Source organism: Megascapheus bottae, chromosome 7, assembly GCF_031878675.1.
Source record: "Megascapheus bottae isolate mThoBot1 chromosome 7, mThoBot2.hap1, whole genome shotgun sequence".
In the NCBI taxonomy this organism is placed as follows: domain Eukaryota; kingdom Metazoa; phylum Chordata; class Mammalia; order Rodentia; family Geomyidae; genus Megascapheus; species Megascapheus bottae.
Window position 1 is genome coordinate 10,063,351 of NC_143515.1, and position 15,604 is coordinate 10,078,954.

General features: G+C 47.5%; 1 protein-coding gene across 4 annotated transcripts in view; it reads right to left on the reverse strand.

Moving 5' to 3' along the window:
• Fam178b (family with sequence similarity 178 member B) overlaps positions 1-15,604 on the reverse strand; it is a 97,648-nt gene that overhangs the window by 28,326 nt on the left and 53,718 nt on the right. For all 4 annotated transcript variants that reach the window (XM_090336447.1, XM_090336446.1, XM_090336444.1 and 1 more), the window contains 3 exons: positions 10,999-11,092; positions 10,509-10,685; positions 10,201-10,298 (listed from right to left, as the gene is read on the reverse strand). In XM_090336447.1, the coding sequence (XP_090192573.1) occupies positions 10,201-10,298; positions 10,509-10,685; positions 10,999-11,092 (369 nt within the window). The remainder of the gene's footprint in view (positions 1-10,200; positions 10,299-10,508; positions 10,686-10,998; positions 11,093-15,604) is intronic.

Below are 15,604 nucleotides of genomic sequence, written 5' to 3' on the forward strand. Positions count from 1 at the left end.
CAGACCCTACGTTCTCAGTTCCCACTGGGACCTAAGGAGAGGGGAAGGACCACCTTTTTCATTTTACGAATGGAGAGCTCATTCTGCAGAGGACAAAAACAAGGGCCTCAGCCCAAATACCACCGTAACTGTGCAGCACACTGGCAAAGTGCCCAGTCCAGGCTGGCTGCGGGCTCTTCTTCCCCAGAAGTACCCGGAACCCCCAGCCAGAGTTCAAACCAGGCAGGGAAGAAAGATGCCGAAGCCACTGGAGCCCTCCCAGCCACGTCTTATAAGGCAAGGGGCTCTAGCACACAGACTCAGGGCAGGCCAGCCTCAATCTCCACCCGGCCCGCCTCCATGGGCCTCTGTAAGACCAGGACACTGGATTAGCACTCAAGGAGCCTAAGGCACAAAATCATTTGGAGACCACTTTTCGAGACCTAAAATACAGAGGATTCTAGCCTGCTGTCGCTCTGAGTTCCCAGAGGGCACCTGGGGCTGAGCACTTTGTAGGAGCCTTCAGAGAGGCAAAAGCATCAGCAAGTGTAGACAGAGAAGCAGATCAGGACAGCCCCACGGTGCCAAGGTCTTCACTCTCCAAGGGAAACCAGGGCCCAGCTGAGGCTGAACTGCCCTACAAGGCTGCCAGGCATCTGGCCAAAGGCGTGAGCTGCCTTTTCCACATCTCTAGGGCAGCTCAGGAAGCAAAAGCAGTGGCCAGTTCTGCTATGGAAATGCTGCCTTATGGTGTCTGCCTAACTTCCATCTCTGAGGAGATCTAGAAAACACCGCATGGTCCCCTTTAGAGATAAAAACAGGCAACACAGGGGCCAGGAGTTTGGCCTAGTGGTTGAGTGCTTGCCTAGCATACACAAAGACCGGGGTTCAATTCCTCAGTACCACACACATAGGAAAAACGCCAGAAGTCGCGCTGAGGTTCAAGTGGTAGAGCTCTAGCCTTGAGAAAGTCCAAGGACAATGCTCAGGCCCTGAGCTCACAAATCTACAAGATGGAAGGTTACTGGAAAGTGGTTTCCTTTGTCGAGGGGAGGGGCCATCACACACCCTCGCTTGTGGCTGAAAGGCAGTCTGCACTTTCAAGTGCACTGAGGCTCTCTACCTTGTGAGATGTGACCTTTGTTCTGTGTGTGACCATCAGCACCAAACATTACTTCTGGACAAATAAAACCTCCAATTTAGGGGATACCTTTTCTGTCCCCTAGACTAATGGCTTACATTTCCTCCCTTACTAGTATCCATTTTAACCAAAGAAGTGTCATGTCTGCCAAGGCAGCCCAGATCATTCACTGGACTAAATAAAGGAAGTTGCTCCCATACTGTGCCAAAATCTGCCCTTCTGGGACTCCAAACCAGAGTCTGGAGTCTGTGCTCTGGGAGCTTTCTGCTGCACACCAGTCATGCACTGGTGCCAAACTCCAAGGCTATTCCTTTTCTAGGCATTGCTGCCCCACTTTTCTATCTTTTGGCCATTTTCCTTGTGTCCTCCTAAGGCCCCAGGGCTGTCAGTGTCCCTCTTCAAATGAGCCATTCTGCTTGGAGGACTAGAATCTGATGCTCATTTTCTTGGCAGGCTGGAGATGCCAAGCAGCTAACAGATTGAGCTGGAGCCTTTTTTTTCACACATCTTGCCATCAAACCCCATTCCCCAGATCCTGTTTTTAATTGTATAGCTGGGCTTTTGTTTCTGACTCAGCCCATCCTTTTTGTCTGCTGAGATCTGCAATCTTCAGTTTGTTGTATTCTTGTGGCCTGTGAATCTGACCATTGTTCTACTAATGGCCTCATCCAAGATACTAGATCTGCCCTACCTCCCTAGTTAGGGAAGAAAAAACTCAGGCTGCCCCAGCTGCCTGCCCCGTGGGTGGATTCTCATGAGTCTACCTAATTCTACCATCTTTCACATTTTTCCATCCCCAGGATGGGGTGACAGCCTCATCAAATGTCCTAGAAAGCTGTAGACACACATACATACAGAACTCTCCAGACTGTACCTGATTAGCCTATCAAAAGATAAATTAAACTGGGAGAGAGTGAGGGAAGAGGTGACTTGTCAAAAAAGAAATAGACTCTTTACCTGACTTCCGTAACTGTAACCCCTCTGTACACCACCTTTATAATAATAAAGATAAAAGTCATCAAGTGGAAGTTCAGGCCTGTCTTTCTTAAGTCCAGGCTCAACTACTGCTCCCTGAGAATGAAGAGTTCACATGGAACACTATGGCCCTGTCTGTCTGAAGCTTTCCTATCTCCAGAGGCCATTGCAGGGTCAGCATCCCATCTGCAAATCTCCCAGCACATGAGTGAACACATCTGGGATGCAGGGACTGAGCTTTCCTCCCACCACCAGGGCCCAGACTCCTCTGAGGCTGCTGCCTCTGGTGGTCACTTTTGAGTCCAGGTAAAAAATCATTTCTCTTTCACAAAGTAGACAGAAGCAAAATAGGAAGTATAAGCTGCTGGTTTGTGTTGATATGTCACAGTCCGTTCAGAATACCTGTTTTTTGTTTGTTTGTTCATTTTGTCTATCATGGGGCTTGAACTCTGGGCTTGGGCCCTGTTCCTGAGTGCTTCAGCTCAAGGGCTAGTGCCCTACCCCTTGAGCCACTGCAACATTTCCAGTTTTCTGGTGGTTTATTCAAGGTAAGAGTCTCACGGACTTTTGTGCACAGGCTGGCTTTGACCTACGATCCTCAGATCTCAGCCTTCTGAGTAGCTAGGATTACAGGTATAGCCACTCAGTGAGCACTAGAGAGCAAAGCCACAGCTCCTGTCCTTACAATGCTCATAGCTAGCACAAGGTACAGCAAAATAAGCTAGCAAGGACAGATCAAAGTCCTGAATTAGGCAGAGGATGATAGATAGGAAGAGGCCTTCTAGGAAGGAGGAATGGACTCTGGTAAATCTGGGAAGCAAATGTTCTTTATGGGTTTAAACGGCTACCAAGTTTGAGATATGGACAACAGGAGAGGGGAAGCCTGCTGAGGGCTCAGGCTGGAGGAGAATAGGCCCAAAGGCCCTGGCACACTATGCTGGGCTGATTGAATTTCCTTTCCAGGATAAAAGCCTGAAGGACGGATGTACACTTACAGGATGGTCAGACTGCCAGACTGCACAGAGATAGGAGAGCTTGGAAGGAGGAGCTGGAGTCTCCGCCAGGAGTTCAGCACTCTGGAATTAGAGCCTGGTCTGGAGAAGGCAGAATTATCTGGCTCTAGAGCTGGGGTGTAGTAGACAGGGAGGAGGTGGGTCTGTGAAAGGCAAGGCATGGACACTGATGTTGGGAGTGCAGAGGCTTCTGTGGCAGGAAGTGTTGTGAAATCTAAAATCTGCTGAGGGCCTGAGACAGGATACCCAAAACCCCCAAAGTGGCTCCTGGGCGGCCTGAAGGGGTTGGGGCCTGGATATGGACAAGGGGAACTGCTATGGGTGTGTAGTTTCAGGGTGACAGATTTAAAGCACACGCTGGAAGGGAACTATATGGCTGGGAAAGAGATCTAGAAACGGAACCAAGGGTGAAACAGTGGTGAACTGGGAGAAAAAAGGCTGGGTGCTCTGGTCCTGCAGCAAGAGCCATGAGTGGGAAGGAAACGAGGATGGCTCTGGCATGCTCCCTCTGATCCTTAATGCACTAAGGCCTGATGAGTTTGAAAGCTGCTTCCTCCCAAGGTGCCTGAACTGCTACTCTACTGGCCAGTTCCTCCTGGTGGTCACACAGTACTTCCGTGGCTGGTAGCCTTGGACAGAAAAGATGCCGAGAGGACACCGGGGTCCAGGCAAGAGCCTTGTGGAGGGAGACACTGGTGAGGGCTGCTGTCCCTGGGTTCATGAGCTTGCAATTATATCTGGCTCCCAGGAGAGGGGACAAAGGATCATCTGCCATCACTGTAGTGCGGAACGGAAGGCCCTAGAAGCCATATCTCCCAACACAAGAAACATGACTATGTTCTGGGGACTCCCTTGTCCCCCACAAACTGTGCTCATTTCCATACACAAAAGCAGAGATGAGAGAGCCAAATACTGGCACTGATTGTTGCCCTGCATTTAAGGCTCTTGCTGATATTCTAGTCTCTAAAATGGGGGTCTCTTGTCAAAGTGGGATCAGCACAGGGAAAAGCAGTGAGCTGGGGCCACATCTTGAAGGTGTTACAAGCCATCTTTACTTTTAAAAATTGGATTGAATATAGAGATTCCCTTCTTGTTAAACACGTCATTTGAAATATGATGTAAAAATCAGTGTTAATAAAATCTTTAATAAAAAAATTGACAGTACTGGGACTTGAACTCATGTCCTCATGCTCATGTTGTTTTTTTTGTTTTGTTTTGTTTTTCTCATAACTAGCACTCTACCACTTGGGCCATGCTTCCTTTTTGGTGGTTAATTGGAGGTATGAGTCTCATAGACTTCTCTGCCTGGAATGGCTCTGAACTACCATCCTTAGATCTCAACCTCTGAGTAGTAAGGATTACAAATGAACCACTGACTCCGGATTTATAGCTCAACATCCTTCCCATTCTTCTCTTCTTTTTCCTCCTCTTTCTTCTCCTTCCTTCTCCAATCTCTCTCTCTCTCTCTCTCTCTCTCTCTCTCTCTCTCTCTCTCTCTCTCTCTCTCTCTCTCTCTCTCTCTTCTCTCCCCCTTTCTCTTTTTCTCCCTCTTTCTGGTGCTGTGGGCCTGGTGCACGCTAGGCCCTCTCTACCACACTACCATCTCTACCCCTGAACTGTATTGGTAGTTAAACAATCTGTTAAACAACTTTATCAATAAATAAATGTCTGCCCATTATCTATTTCCAGGTTTTGGAGTCATCTACCTGATTTTACCAAATTGTCTTCCAGAGTACCTGGGGCAAACACACAGTAAGCACAGGGCCTGTTTGTTCACACCCTACCAACATCATTGTATTATTCTTTACAATTGTGCTACTTTGACAAGCATACAGTGCTATCTTGTCTTTAGGGTCTGTTTTGTGGCTTTTCAGACTCCTCCCCCTCTTCACCATCTTCCCAGACTGTCTGTTTGATTTCTTTCTTTTTCTTTTTTGGCAGTAGTGGGGATTGAATTTAGGGCCTTCTGCTTGCTAGGCAGGCATTCTACCCACTTGAGCCATGCCCCCAACCTAGCCTTTAAAACTGGTTTCAGCTTTCCTTCTACCTGAAATGCCATTTGTGGCACTGCACACAGCATATTTATTAAGCAGTTGTGGTTGGGGAGGGAGGTGGGTTTTGAGATGAGCAACATCCCTAACCTCTTGATGGGGGCTTCTGTGTGTGGCTGCAGAGATTTGTTATAAGTGCTTGGGCATACACTAGGGACCACTCAGAAGCTTGAATGGCAGCTTCCTGGGGCCACTGGAGGAGAGTCACCCTTCCAGCAGGGTTCTCCCCAAGAGCCTCCTCTGCCATTGGCCCCATTTCAGGTGGTTTCTCTAGTATTTACTTTCACTTTTCTTGCTTCAGTTCAACTCTTTGTCATGATTGTAGTACACACACCCCCAAGTCTCCATGAACAAGGAAGGGGGTTGGGGGGCACATTTCACAATCGGAGTTCTTGCTTTGTGCTTAACAAGTCAAGTAGACCAAAAGTGTGACAGCCCCTGGCACAATAATCCGCCCTTCTTCCTGGGGTCAGTCTGGGCTCTGAGCCCAATGGGACAGCCACCAGCAAGGGCAGAATGAGGCAGCCAACAAGCGCCTTTATCACTACCACAGCAGGGTGAGGGCAGCGCTAGCTAAGACCTACACAGAATACAGCAAAGCTGTAAAAAGTATTAGAAGCTTTTTATGACCTGATTTGGAAGGACTGCCAAACATACATTGAAGTGAAAAGAACTGGCAGGGACCCATGCATGTACACGCATGCATGCACAGTGGCAGGCGACAGGCTGTGCCGCCAGGCCACAGGGCTAGGATGGGTTTTCAATATCTAGTCACTCCTTGAATTTTGTAGCCCACACATGCTTTAGCCATTAGAAAGAAAAAGTAAACTTGAATATCCTTCTCTCTCTCTCTCTCTCTCTCTCTCTCTCTCTCTCTCTCTCTCTCTCTCTCTCTCTCTCTCTCTCAAAGAAGGTAAAATCTCATTGCATAGCCCAAATGAGCCTGGACTTTGCAGTCTTTCTGGCTGAGCCTCCCAAGTGCTGGGCTTACAGACATGTGCCACCATAACTCAGCTAAACTAAAATGTCTAAGTAAATAACACCCATCCCAATGGGGAACCCTCTATCCTAGCAACGCTCCTGGCTCAGGTCATTATTATCCTGTTCCGGTGGCTGCCTCAAAGCCAGGTAAGGAATGTTCCATTTCATTCTCTCCTTAGCACTTAAAGGATACTAATCACAAGCTGTGAAACCACAAAGAGAACTTGAAAACTACTTCCCCAAATCACAGTTTACCAGGCATAGCAGATGGAGAAGCAAAGTCATAAATCTGGAGTACCACAAAGGTAGCTTCCAATCTACTATAGGAAAAGAGTGGATAATTAATATAAACAATTTGTGTGTGGTATACTGAGCCTTGGGGGTAGATATAAAATCAGCTTAGATCTTTATCTCTCATGCCTAAGAAAAGTAGACTCCAGATAGGGTTAAGACCTGACAGAGCTGGGTGCTAATGGCTAGCTACTCAGGAGGCTGAGATCTGAGGATTGTGGTTCAAAGCCAGCCCAATTAGGAAAGTCCATGAGACTCTTCTCTCCAATTATCCACCAGAAAACTGGAAATGACTCAGAGTGGTAGAGCACTAGTTCAGGGATAGCACCCAGGCCTGAGTTCAAGCCCTAGGACTGCCCCCCCCCCCAAAAAAAAGACCTATCAGGAACAAAATTCTAGATGTAAATTAAAAACAAATGAACAACTACAACAAAAAAAAGTCACCTTTTTTGTTGTAGTCTTAGGATAAGGAAGACCTCCCTAGTCAAAGATTCAAATCTGCTACTCATGACAATCTCCTACAAATCTGAAAATCATTGAGAATTTAAGGGTGTGGCTCAACATTCCAGCAGGTCCTCTTAGCATTTATGAGGTCTTGGGTTCAATCTCCTAGCATGGATAGGAGTTAGTAGTAGAAAAGCAGTCAGTCAGGGAATTGTGGCCTATAAAACTTGGAGAAGACAAGATTAGTTGATAAACCAAAACCTGCCTGACAACCAAATAGGGGTGGGGGTTAGGGGGGAAATGAGGAAATAAGAGTATGACAGTAAATCTTTTGCCTCACAACCTTACAGGAAACAGAAAGGAGACCTACCCATGAGAAGTCATCTGATTTTCACTAGGTAACCAAAGGCCAAGCTCTGTAACAAAGACGTACAAGATGGCTGACTTGAATCTTTCCTATAGCAAAGCCATGCCACGTGCTCTCTTTCTCTGACACTATAACAACACATTTCTCTTCTAATAAACTTTCCTATCACCTGTACTATTTTCATATCTTGCTTGAATTCTTCCCTTCCCAGACACAAGGATGGATACTGTTCAGCTTTCTTAAACTTTTAGCAATATATTTGGTGCATTTGCCAGCAAATTAGTGATTAAGTATGTCTTTTTTCTGACTCGACTCATCCAATAGTTATAACAACACTCCCCTAATACTGAAAAAGTGAAAACAAAACGATGAAAGACACCATATATAAAGACTTAAAAAGAACAATGTACATGGCTGTGCTTGCCTATAATGTAAGGAGGCAGAGGCAGGAGGACTTTTAAGTTTGATGCCAGCCTGTAGGCTACCTAATGTGACCCTGCCTCAGAAGAGGAGAAAGGGGAAGAGAAGGAGGGGGATGACAACAGCAACAACAATTTACAAGCACAGGAGAAAATAGTGTTCACAGCATATATAAATAGCATGTAAATCAACTGAGTTAATAAGAAGATAAATAAGTAAGGAAAACCCGATAACAATCTGTAGTAAAAGAAATACAAAAGGTCAATAAGCATGAAAAAACATTCAATTTCACTGGCTATCAGGAGAATGAAAATCAGAAACACAGGATGAGATCTTCCATTAACTAGTCTGATAATTAGTTAACTAGCCTGACAACAACTTAACAATGTTAATGAGAATGTGGAGAAACTGGCATGGTCATAACCCCTCGTACTAATCTTTGGTCCACTTTTGCTCTTTGGAGACCAAGCTTTGTATGTGCATACTTTAGGATGACAATTTCCTTTGAAGGAGTGGATATTTTTGTCTCTTAGAAATATTTATAAGAATACCCAAAGCTCCTACACATGGACTGAATGACCGGTATTGAATGACTGAGTCCTGCCTTGTTCCCTAGCGTCAAGTAAAGCACCAGGTGCATCTCACGTGCTTGTCTGCAGACAAGTCACTCTGACCTTGGCCTTCAAGAGACAATAGTCCCCACACCCCAATCAGAGCATTCCATTCTGGCCCTTGGACCAGCCAAATTCTATTTTCTGCTTCCTTGTTAAGTCCTATATAAGCCCACCCCTAAATCCAATCCCCATCCCCCACAACCTCCAATTCTGCAGGAAGGTCTGTGCCCCACGCTGTTCTTCAATAAACAGTCCCTGCCTGTTGACAATCCAGTCTGGCCTATTCCTTTTCCATTCTCCATTTTCCTAACAAGGATTAGGGGGTTGTTTTTACATATACCACAGGATACTATATAGCCATGAAAAGAAATAAAGGCCTATCTCATGTGCATGTGTGTATATGTCTGTGAAAAACCACTACAAACAACACAGCCTACATGGAAAATTAAACTGGATTACTAGGACTTTGGAGACCATGACCATGCCTGCTATTCAGGCAGTGGGCAGTAAGGTAAGGCAGAGGGGCAACAATGGTAGTTCTCTGCAGACTTTAGAAGAAGAGGGAGAGACTGATTGCCTTGCTCCCTCTACGTTTCATAGGGAAATGAAAGCAGGGAGGTGATAAAAGTGATGCATACAAGGCACCACTGTCTGAGGATTTTCTGAAGGCAGAAGGCAGAGGATCTGGGTTGGGAGCATGGCCTAGTGGTAGTCTGCTTTCCTGGCATGCATGAAGCCCTGGGTTCCATTCCTTGGTACCACATACACAGAAAAAGCTGGAAGTGGTGCTGTGGCTCAAATGGTAGAGCTCTAGCCTTGAGAAAGTCCAAGGACAGTGCTGAGGCTCTGAGTTCAAGCCCCAGGTCTACCAAACACACACACACACACACACACACACACACACACACACACACACACACACACACACACACGTAGACTTTGGAGGGCAATCTAGTTGGGGTTAGGGCCACTGAGTGTGAGCTAAGTTGGGTGAGGACCACAAGCACCCAGGCACTTAAGATACCTCAGACAAGGGCTTCCAGAAGTCTGGTTCTTTGAAATGCAGAGCAAAACCTTTCCTTTCAGGGCCAGATTCATAACAGAGAGCCTGAACCTGGAAACTGGGCTTGGCATGACCATCATAAGAGGAGAATTTGCTCAGCGGCACAAGTGCTCTGGCCCTGCACTCCACACAGCACATGGGAGCAGCTCCTGGGAGGGAGGTGAGCAAGGGCCCACAGAAGTCTTCTAAGTATAGGAATGGACAGTATGGGGAGGCAGAGGTGGGAAAGGGCAGGGATCTGCTCAGGGCAGCCAAGTGTTCTGGTCCTGTGGGCCAGGAGAAGGAAGGTGGAAAGACAAGAGAAAGCCAAGAAAGCCAAGTCCAGCCAAGAGGTCTCATCTCGAGTTGTTCAGCTCCTTCATCATCCAAACGCCTGTACCAACAGCCTGCCAGGAAGTGACCTGGACTAGGCACGTGCCCCAATGAAGTTGTGACTCCAGAAGCAGCCAGAAACTAGAAAACACATAGTAAGATAACTTCTGGCAGAGATAAATGTGCAGAAAATAAACAGATCAGTGAACTGAGAGCTGGGGAGGGCTAAGGGAGGAGGATGGAGCAGCTCAGCGGCTGTCTGAATGATAAAGGGGAAGCCAGCCAAAGGCTGGGGAGGAAGCCCCAAAGAAAGGCAGGCGGGGCTCTGCTCCCGGAAGATAATTGCACTAGGCAGTGTTTTGCTAATAAGACCATGTTAAGAAAATTAGGCTTTTTCATTTGTAAAGAACTCATTAGTGAACTGTATTTTTAGTTCTTCCTCTGAGGTTTGTTGGGAAGAAAATGATTCCTACAAGACTCCTTAGGGATGGGGGGGGGAGAGTTGGGGGGGAGGGGGGGAAGAGAAGGCAGAAAGGGAGAAGCACCCACCTGCCTCGGGAGGTCACATTCGGGAAGAACTGCACCAGGGCCAGCAGGTTATGGTGATGGTTGGACACCCAGCTGAGGGCATTGCACAGTGGCTGGAGCTGTGGGGACAGGGACACTGGTGGGCTGCCGGAAGAAAGCCACAGGACCTGCTGTGACTCAGCCACATGAGGAAACCAGGGAGTGGATCCTGGAGGTCAGGGACATCCTTATGGCCCACAACCAGGGCTGGCCTCATTCAGGATGTTCGAGGGGGTGCTGTGGTTTCCAGTGGCTGAGTGGCAGGAGTATTGCCCTGGGCTACACAGTACCTTCCCAGGCCATTCACAGATGCTTTCCAGGAGTAGGAGCAGGAGCTGCTGGAGATCCGTCTTGGGCAGCAGTCGCAGCCCCACATCCAGGCCTGAGTGGCACAACAGCTCTATCAGCTGCAAGAGGCTCTGGTCGGTATAGCAGCCCGGCCGCATGAGGACACACAGCGTCAGGAACTGGAAGGAAAGAGAACTAGGGGTGGGAGGCATGTGGTGGGGGAAGAGGGGACTGAGGAACTAGTTCCCTGGAAGATGACAGACAGGAAAGGACTTGTTCTGTAAGCCCCTTAGGCTGCACTAGGTAGAGGCAGAGCAAACCTAGCATGGCTGGACTTGAAGCCCAGATAGGGTGAGGGCATTGTGTAGCACTGTGCTACCAATACGGCAACAATGCTGAGCTCGCTGGCTGTGTGTGACTGGGGGAGCCGCACTGCTGACTAGGTCTGGATTCTGAGTGCCTGTGGGATGAGGCAGGTAAGGCTTGACTCACCTTGTAGATATAGCTCAGGCTGATGTCCAAGGCTACCTCTTGTGGGGAGTTCTCCTGCTCCTGAAAGCTCAGGTTGATTTTGTTTTCAAGCATTCTGGGGTAAGACAAAAACACCCATGGCACAGATGACAAGGGGATGTGGGAACAGAGCACAGAGACAGTGAGAGGCAGAGCCAGTGGCCCATGTGTGCTCAGGGGAACAGACAATGCACAAAGCACTCACTCCTCTAAGGCCACCACTGCCACGTGTGCTGTTCATCCACCGGGATATAAGTACCGCCCCCTCCACACACAAGCTTATTAAAAATACTTATTAAAAACTTATTATCTCAGGGCCGGGTACATGGCCTAGTGGTAGAATGCTTGCCTCGCATGCATAAAGCCCTGGGTTCAATTCCTCAGTACCACATACACAGAAAAAGCCAGAAGTGGGCAAGGGAGTTTGGCCTAGTGGTTAAAGTGCTTGCCTAGCATGCACAAAGACCCAAGTTCGATTCCTTGGTACCACATACATAGAAAAAAGCCAGAAGTGGTGCTGAGGCTCAAGTGGTAGAGTTCTGGCCTTGAGAAAGTCCAAGGACAGTGCTCAGGCCCTGAGCTCAAGCCCAGGACTGGCAAAAAATAAATAAATAAAAATGAAAAAATAAAGCCAGAAGTAGTGCTGTGGCTCAAGTGACAGAGCACTAGCCTTGAGCAAAAAGTGTCCAAGGGCAGTATCCAGGCCCTGAGTTCAAGCCTCAGGACTTGCAAACAAAACAAAACAAAACAAAAAACAACTTATTATCTCACACAATTTCCAAGAGCCAAGAACCAAGGGAAGCTTAGCTGAGTGGCTCTGGCTCAGGGACAGTTCTCAGAACTTTGGGTGGAGCTGCAACCATCTTAACCTTGGTCCAGCTGGGGAATGTAGCTCCAAACTTGCTCACATGGCCATGGATGGGCAAGCCCCAGTGCCTTGTCACATGGGCTCTCCCGGGCTTCTCAACGTGGCAGCTGGCTTCCCCAGAGAGAGAGAACAGGACAAGATGGAGGACAGGCAGGGAGCAAATGGAAGGCCCAAGGCAGAACACAGTCTTTCCTAACCCAACCTCAGGTAATATCCCATCACCCCTGATGATTCCTGAGTCACATAAGTCAGCCTGACAGGGAGGAGACCAGACAAGAATAGAGACACCAGTAACTAGAAGACTACTGGGGCATTGGCCTCCAATGCCTGCCAGTTTTAGTTTTCTGAGACATAGAAACCAGAAAAAATAGACCTTCAATTATCCCAAAGAGTCTTTCTCAAAAGCATTATGGGGGACTTATATGGGGCTAGTTTCTAAAGTCAGCAAGGAAAACAAACAAAAAACAATCCAAACAAAAACAATCTTGAAAACCCTTTCCAAAGGTGTTGTACTGGATAATACACATTGTCTATGGATGGACAGGTCCATCTGGCCAGTTCACTCAGGGAAGCTGAGGTAGTGAAGAAATCCCTCTCAGAAAGACCAGAGCCGCACACAGGGTGGTAAGATGGTTCTAGCAAGGGCACCAGTAGGCAGCAGTCACACCACCCCTCCCACAGGCTAGCCAGGCCACCCTGTGATTCTTTCAGGCCAAGTGGACATTGCTGATTTCAGTCACTGATGTGAGTCCTGATAAAGCCCCTTTGCTGTCTGTCTCATCTGCTGAGGAAGACAATGTGGAGATTTAGGGTGCCTGGTGGTCACCTGGCCACGAGCAGCGCAGAGCATTGGTCCTGAAGCTCAGGGAGAAGTCTCTGCACTTCCTCACTTTTTGTCCCTGTTGCTTCTCAGAGAGGAAGGAGAGCCTGTGTCTGGATGTCTGTGAAGCTGGTGCCAACAAACCAAAGCTGGCAGTAGGGAGGATGGTGCTGGACACAGCCCTTCTTCTGGAGTTTCGCATTTATCAGGGCCAGAGGCTGGTACTTGGGTGCCCACTGGACCTGTACCAGTGTGTGAGGAGACGTCCTGGTCCGTACCAGCCTGTGAGCAGGCACTTGGTGCGCAAGCATGGGAGCATGTTTTCAAATGTTCTCCAAGGGTGGGGCAGACACTGGCAGCTTTAGAGAAACAGTCTTTCAGACAGTTTGCTTCTGCCAAAGCTCAGAGGAGGAGCATAGAAAGTGTGAGTCCGTGACACGTGTTCTCAGAGCTAAGGGAAATGAAACTTTTCTAGCTCTTCTCCTAGGATCAGCAACGTAATGGGGGTTCTTCAGTCTCTGCCTTTCAGAGCTGTTGCTGGACTAATTCTTGACATCTGTGCCTGACGTTTGTATTTGTGTGTGTGTGTGTTGGTCCTTAGGCTTGAACTCAGGTCATGAGAGCTCAAAGCTAGAACTGTACCACTTGACATGCAGCTTTACTTCTGGAGCATTTAGTGGTTAACTGGGGATAGTCTCATGGACTTTTTCTGCCCAGGCTGGTTTTGAACTATGAGCCTCAGATCTCAACCTCTTAAGTAGTTAGGATTACAGGATTAGCTCCTGGTATGACTGAAATCCGAAGTGTAATTTAAAAAATATTATTTGACAATGCTAAGGATGCAACACAGCCTCATGCATGCTAAGCAAGCCCTTTATCATTGAGCACAATCCATTAGCTGCTACTCTAGCTGTAGTTATCAGCAGGCCCAAGGACTGCACCTATGCTTCTGAAGAGGACACAGAGCAGGAGAATTTGGAGTCCATCAATGCCACTGCCCTGCTGACATGCAAGGCTGAGTAAGCAGATGGTCCCATGGTCAGCTCTCCATTCGTCACTCAGTCCTCTGCCCTAACTGTGGATTAGATCCCTCATTCTGTGACCAGCATCTAGGACCTGGAGTTTGGATGCCACACTGACTACACTCAAATTATATGTGCTACATCACTGACCTCTACCTAGGGCTCTGTATTTGTTCTCCTTGAGGGTAAAAAAACATAATAAAGACCCCTCTATATAGTACTGCCACATTCTCAGAGGGAAGATTGTAAGTGTATGAGCACTGCTGCCACTGTAATTGGGAGACATCTGTTAAGACACAGGGGGTCCTCCCAGCCTCTACCCCAACACCAAACTAAAGCTTCCACCTCCTGCAATGAAGAGCATTTGATGCTGAGCCAACAGAAGAGGGCAAGAAATGAATTTTACCTGGAGGGAACTGAATCACACTGCTGTAGAAAGGTAGTTTCCAGGCTGGGAGTTTGGCCTAGTGGTAGAGTGCTTGCCTAGCATGCACAAAGACCCAGGTTCGATTCCTTGGTCTGCACACATAGAAAAAAAGCCGGAAGTGGTGCTGAGGCTCAAGTGGTAGAGCTCTAGCCTTTGAGAAAGTCCAAGGACAGTGCTCAGGCCCTGAGTTCAAGCCCAGGACTGGCAAAAAATAAAAAAGAAAGAAAGAAAAAGAAAGGTAGTTTCGAACTGTCTCCATACTGGACAGGATATCCTTTCAATGTGCTGTCATTTATTTCTGTCTTGACTCTGCCCAGGGTTATTCTAAGAACTTATTGAGCCACTGGCACCAGCCAAGAGCACCATACTTCTGGTTTTGAAGAGTCAGGCTGGGCATCTGAGCAGGCTCTTCAGATGAGTTTTTATTATGGTTTGGATAGGAAGTATCTCCACAAAATGCTCACATGGCTAGTCACGTGATTGGATCATGTGGTTAATCCTTCATCAATGGATTAATCCATTCAATTCATAGCTGGCTGGGTTTCTAAGGAGGCTGTGCTGATTGGAGGAAGAATTCATTCGGAGTGTCTTGGAAGGGTAGAGCATGGCTGTGACCTCTTCTGATCTTTGCCTGGCTTCTGAATACCACAAGGTAAATGACTTTCCTCACCATGTCCTTCCTCCTTATGATGTTTTTGCCTTACCACAAGCCTGAAAATAAGGGAGCCAGCTAATAACAGGAGACTAGACTGTGAGCCAGAGTAAATTTTCTACCCTTAACTTGTTTTTTCAGGTATTTTTCACAGTGATGCAAAACTCACAGATTTGTCATCAGGAAGCAGCCTTGAAGGAGTAGTCACAGCCCTATCTAAGGATGCTCTCGATTCCTAGGAAGCCTCTCTGAGAATACCAGTGCTTTAACTCCTCTTTTCAGTTCATGTTTCCACATGTTTCAGATGAGATGGGGATAGAAAACTGACATGCAGAACAAATAGGAAAAAAAAAACTATTTTTCTCACAAAAACTAGAGACAGATCCTGGGGTCACGTGTAGAGACATCTCAGCCCTTCATTTCTAGCCTTAGGAAGAAGAGCAGAAGGAAAACCGTGGCAACAGTCAGGCGAAGGCCTGGGGCCCAAGTACAAAAGTCCAGAGGTCAGAAGTGCATGTCTACGAATGAGACTGTGAGGCACTGGCCGCTCTCTGGCTCTGTCCTAGTGACAGCATGGCTCTGCCCTCTTGCCCTGGGCTTTGAGACACCTGGTAAAGCTGAAGTCTGAGTGCAGGTTAAGTGACACATTGAAAGGGCCCCAATGTCAATTCTCCTCATTGCCCTCTCCTACTCTGGAGACTGAAGATTTGTTCTGAAGCAATAAGGGCAGGAAGAAGCCATTCTTGGAAGAAGCAGGAAAGGTGAGAGAGGAAAGGGGCTTTTTAAAGAGTGGCTATCA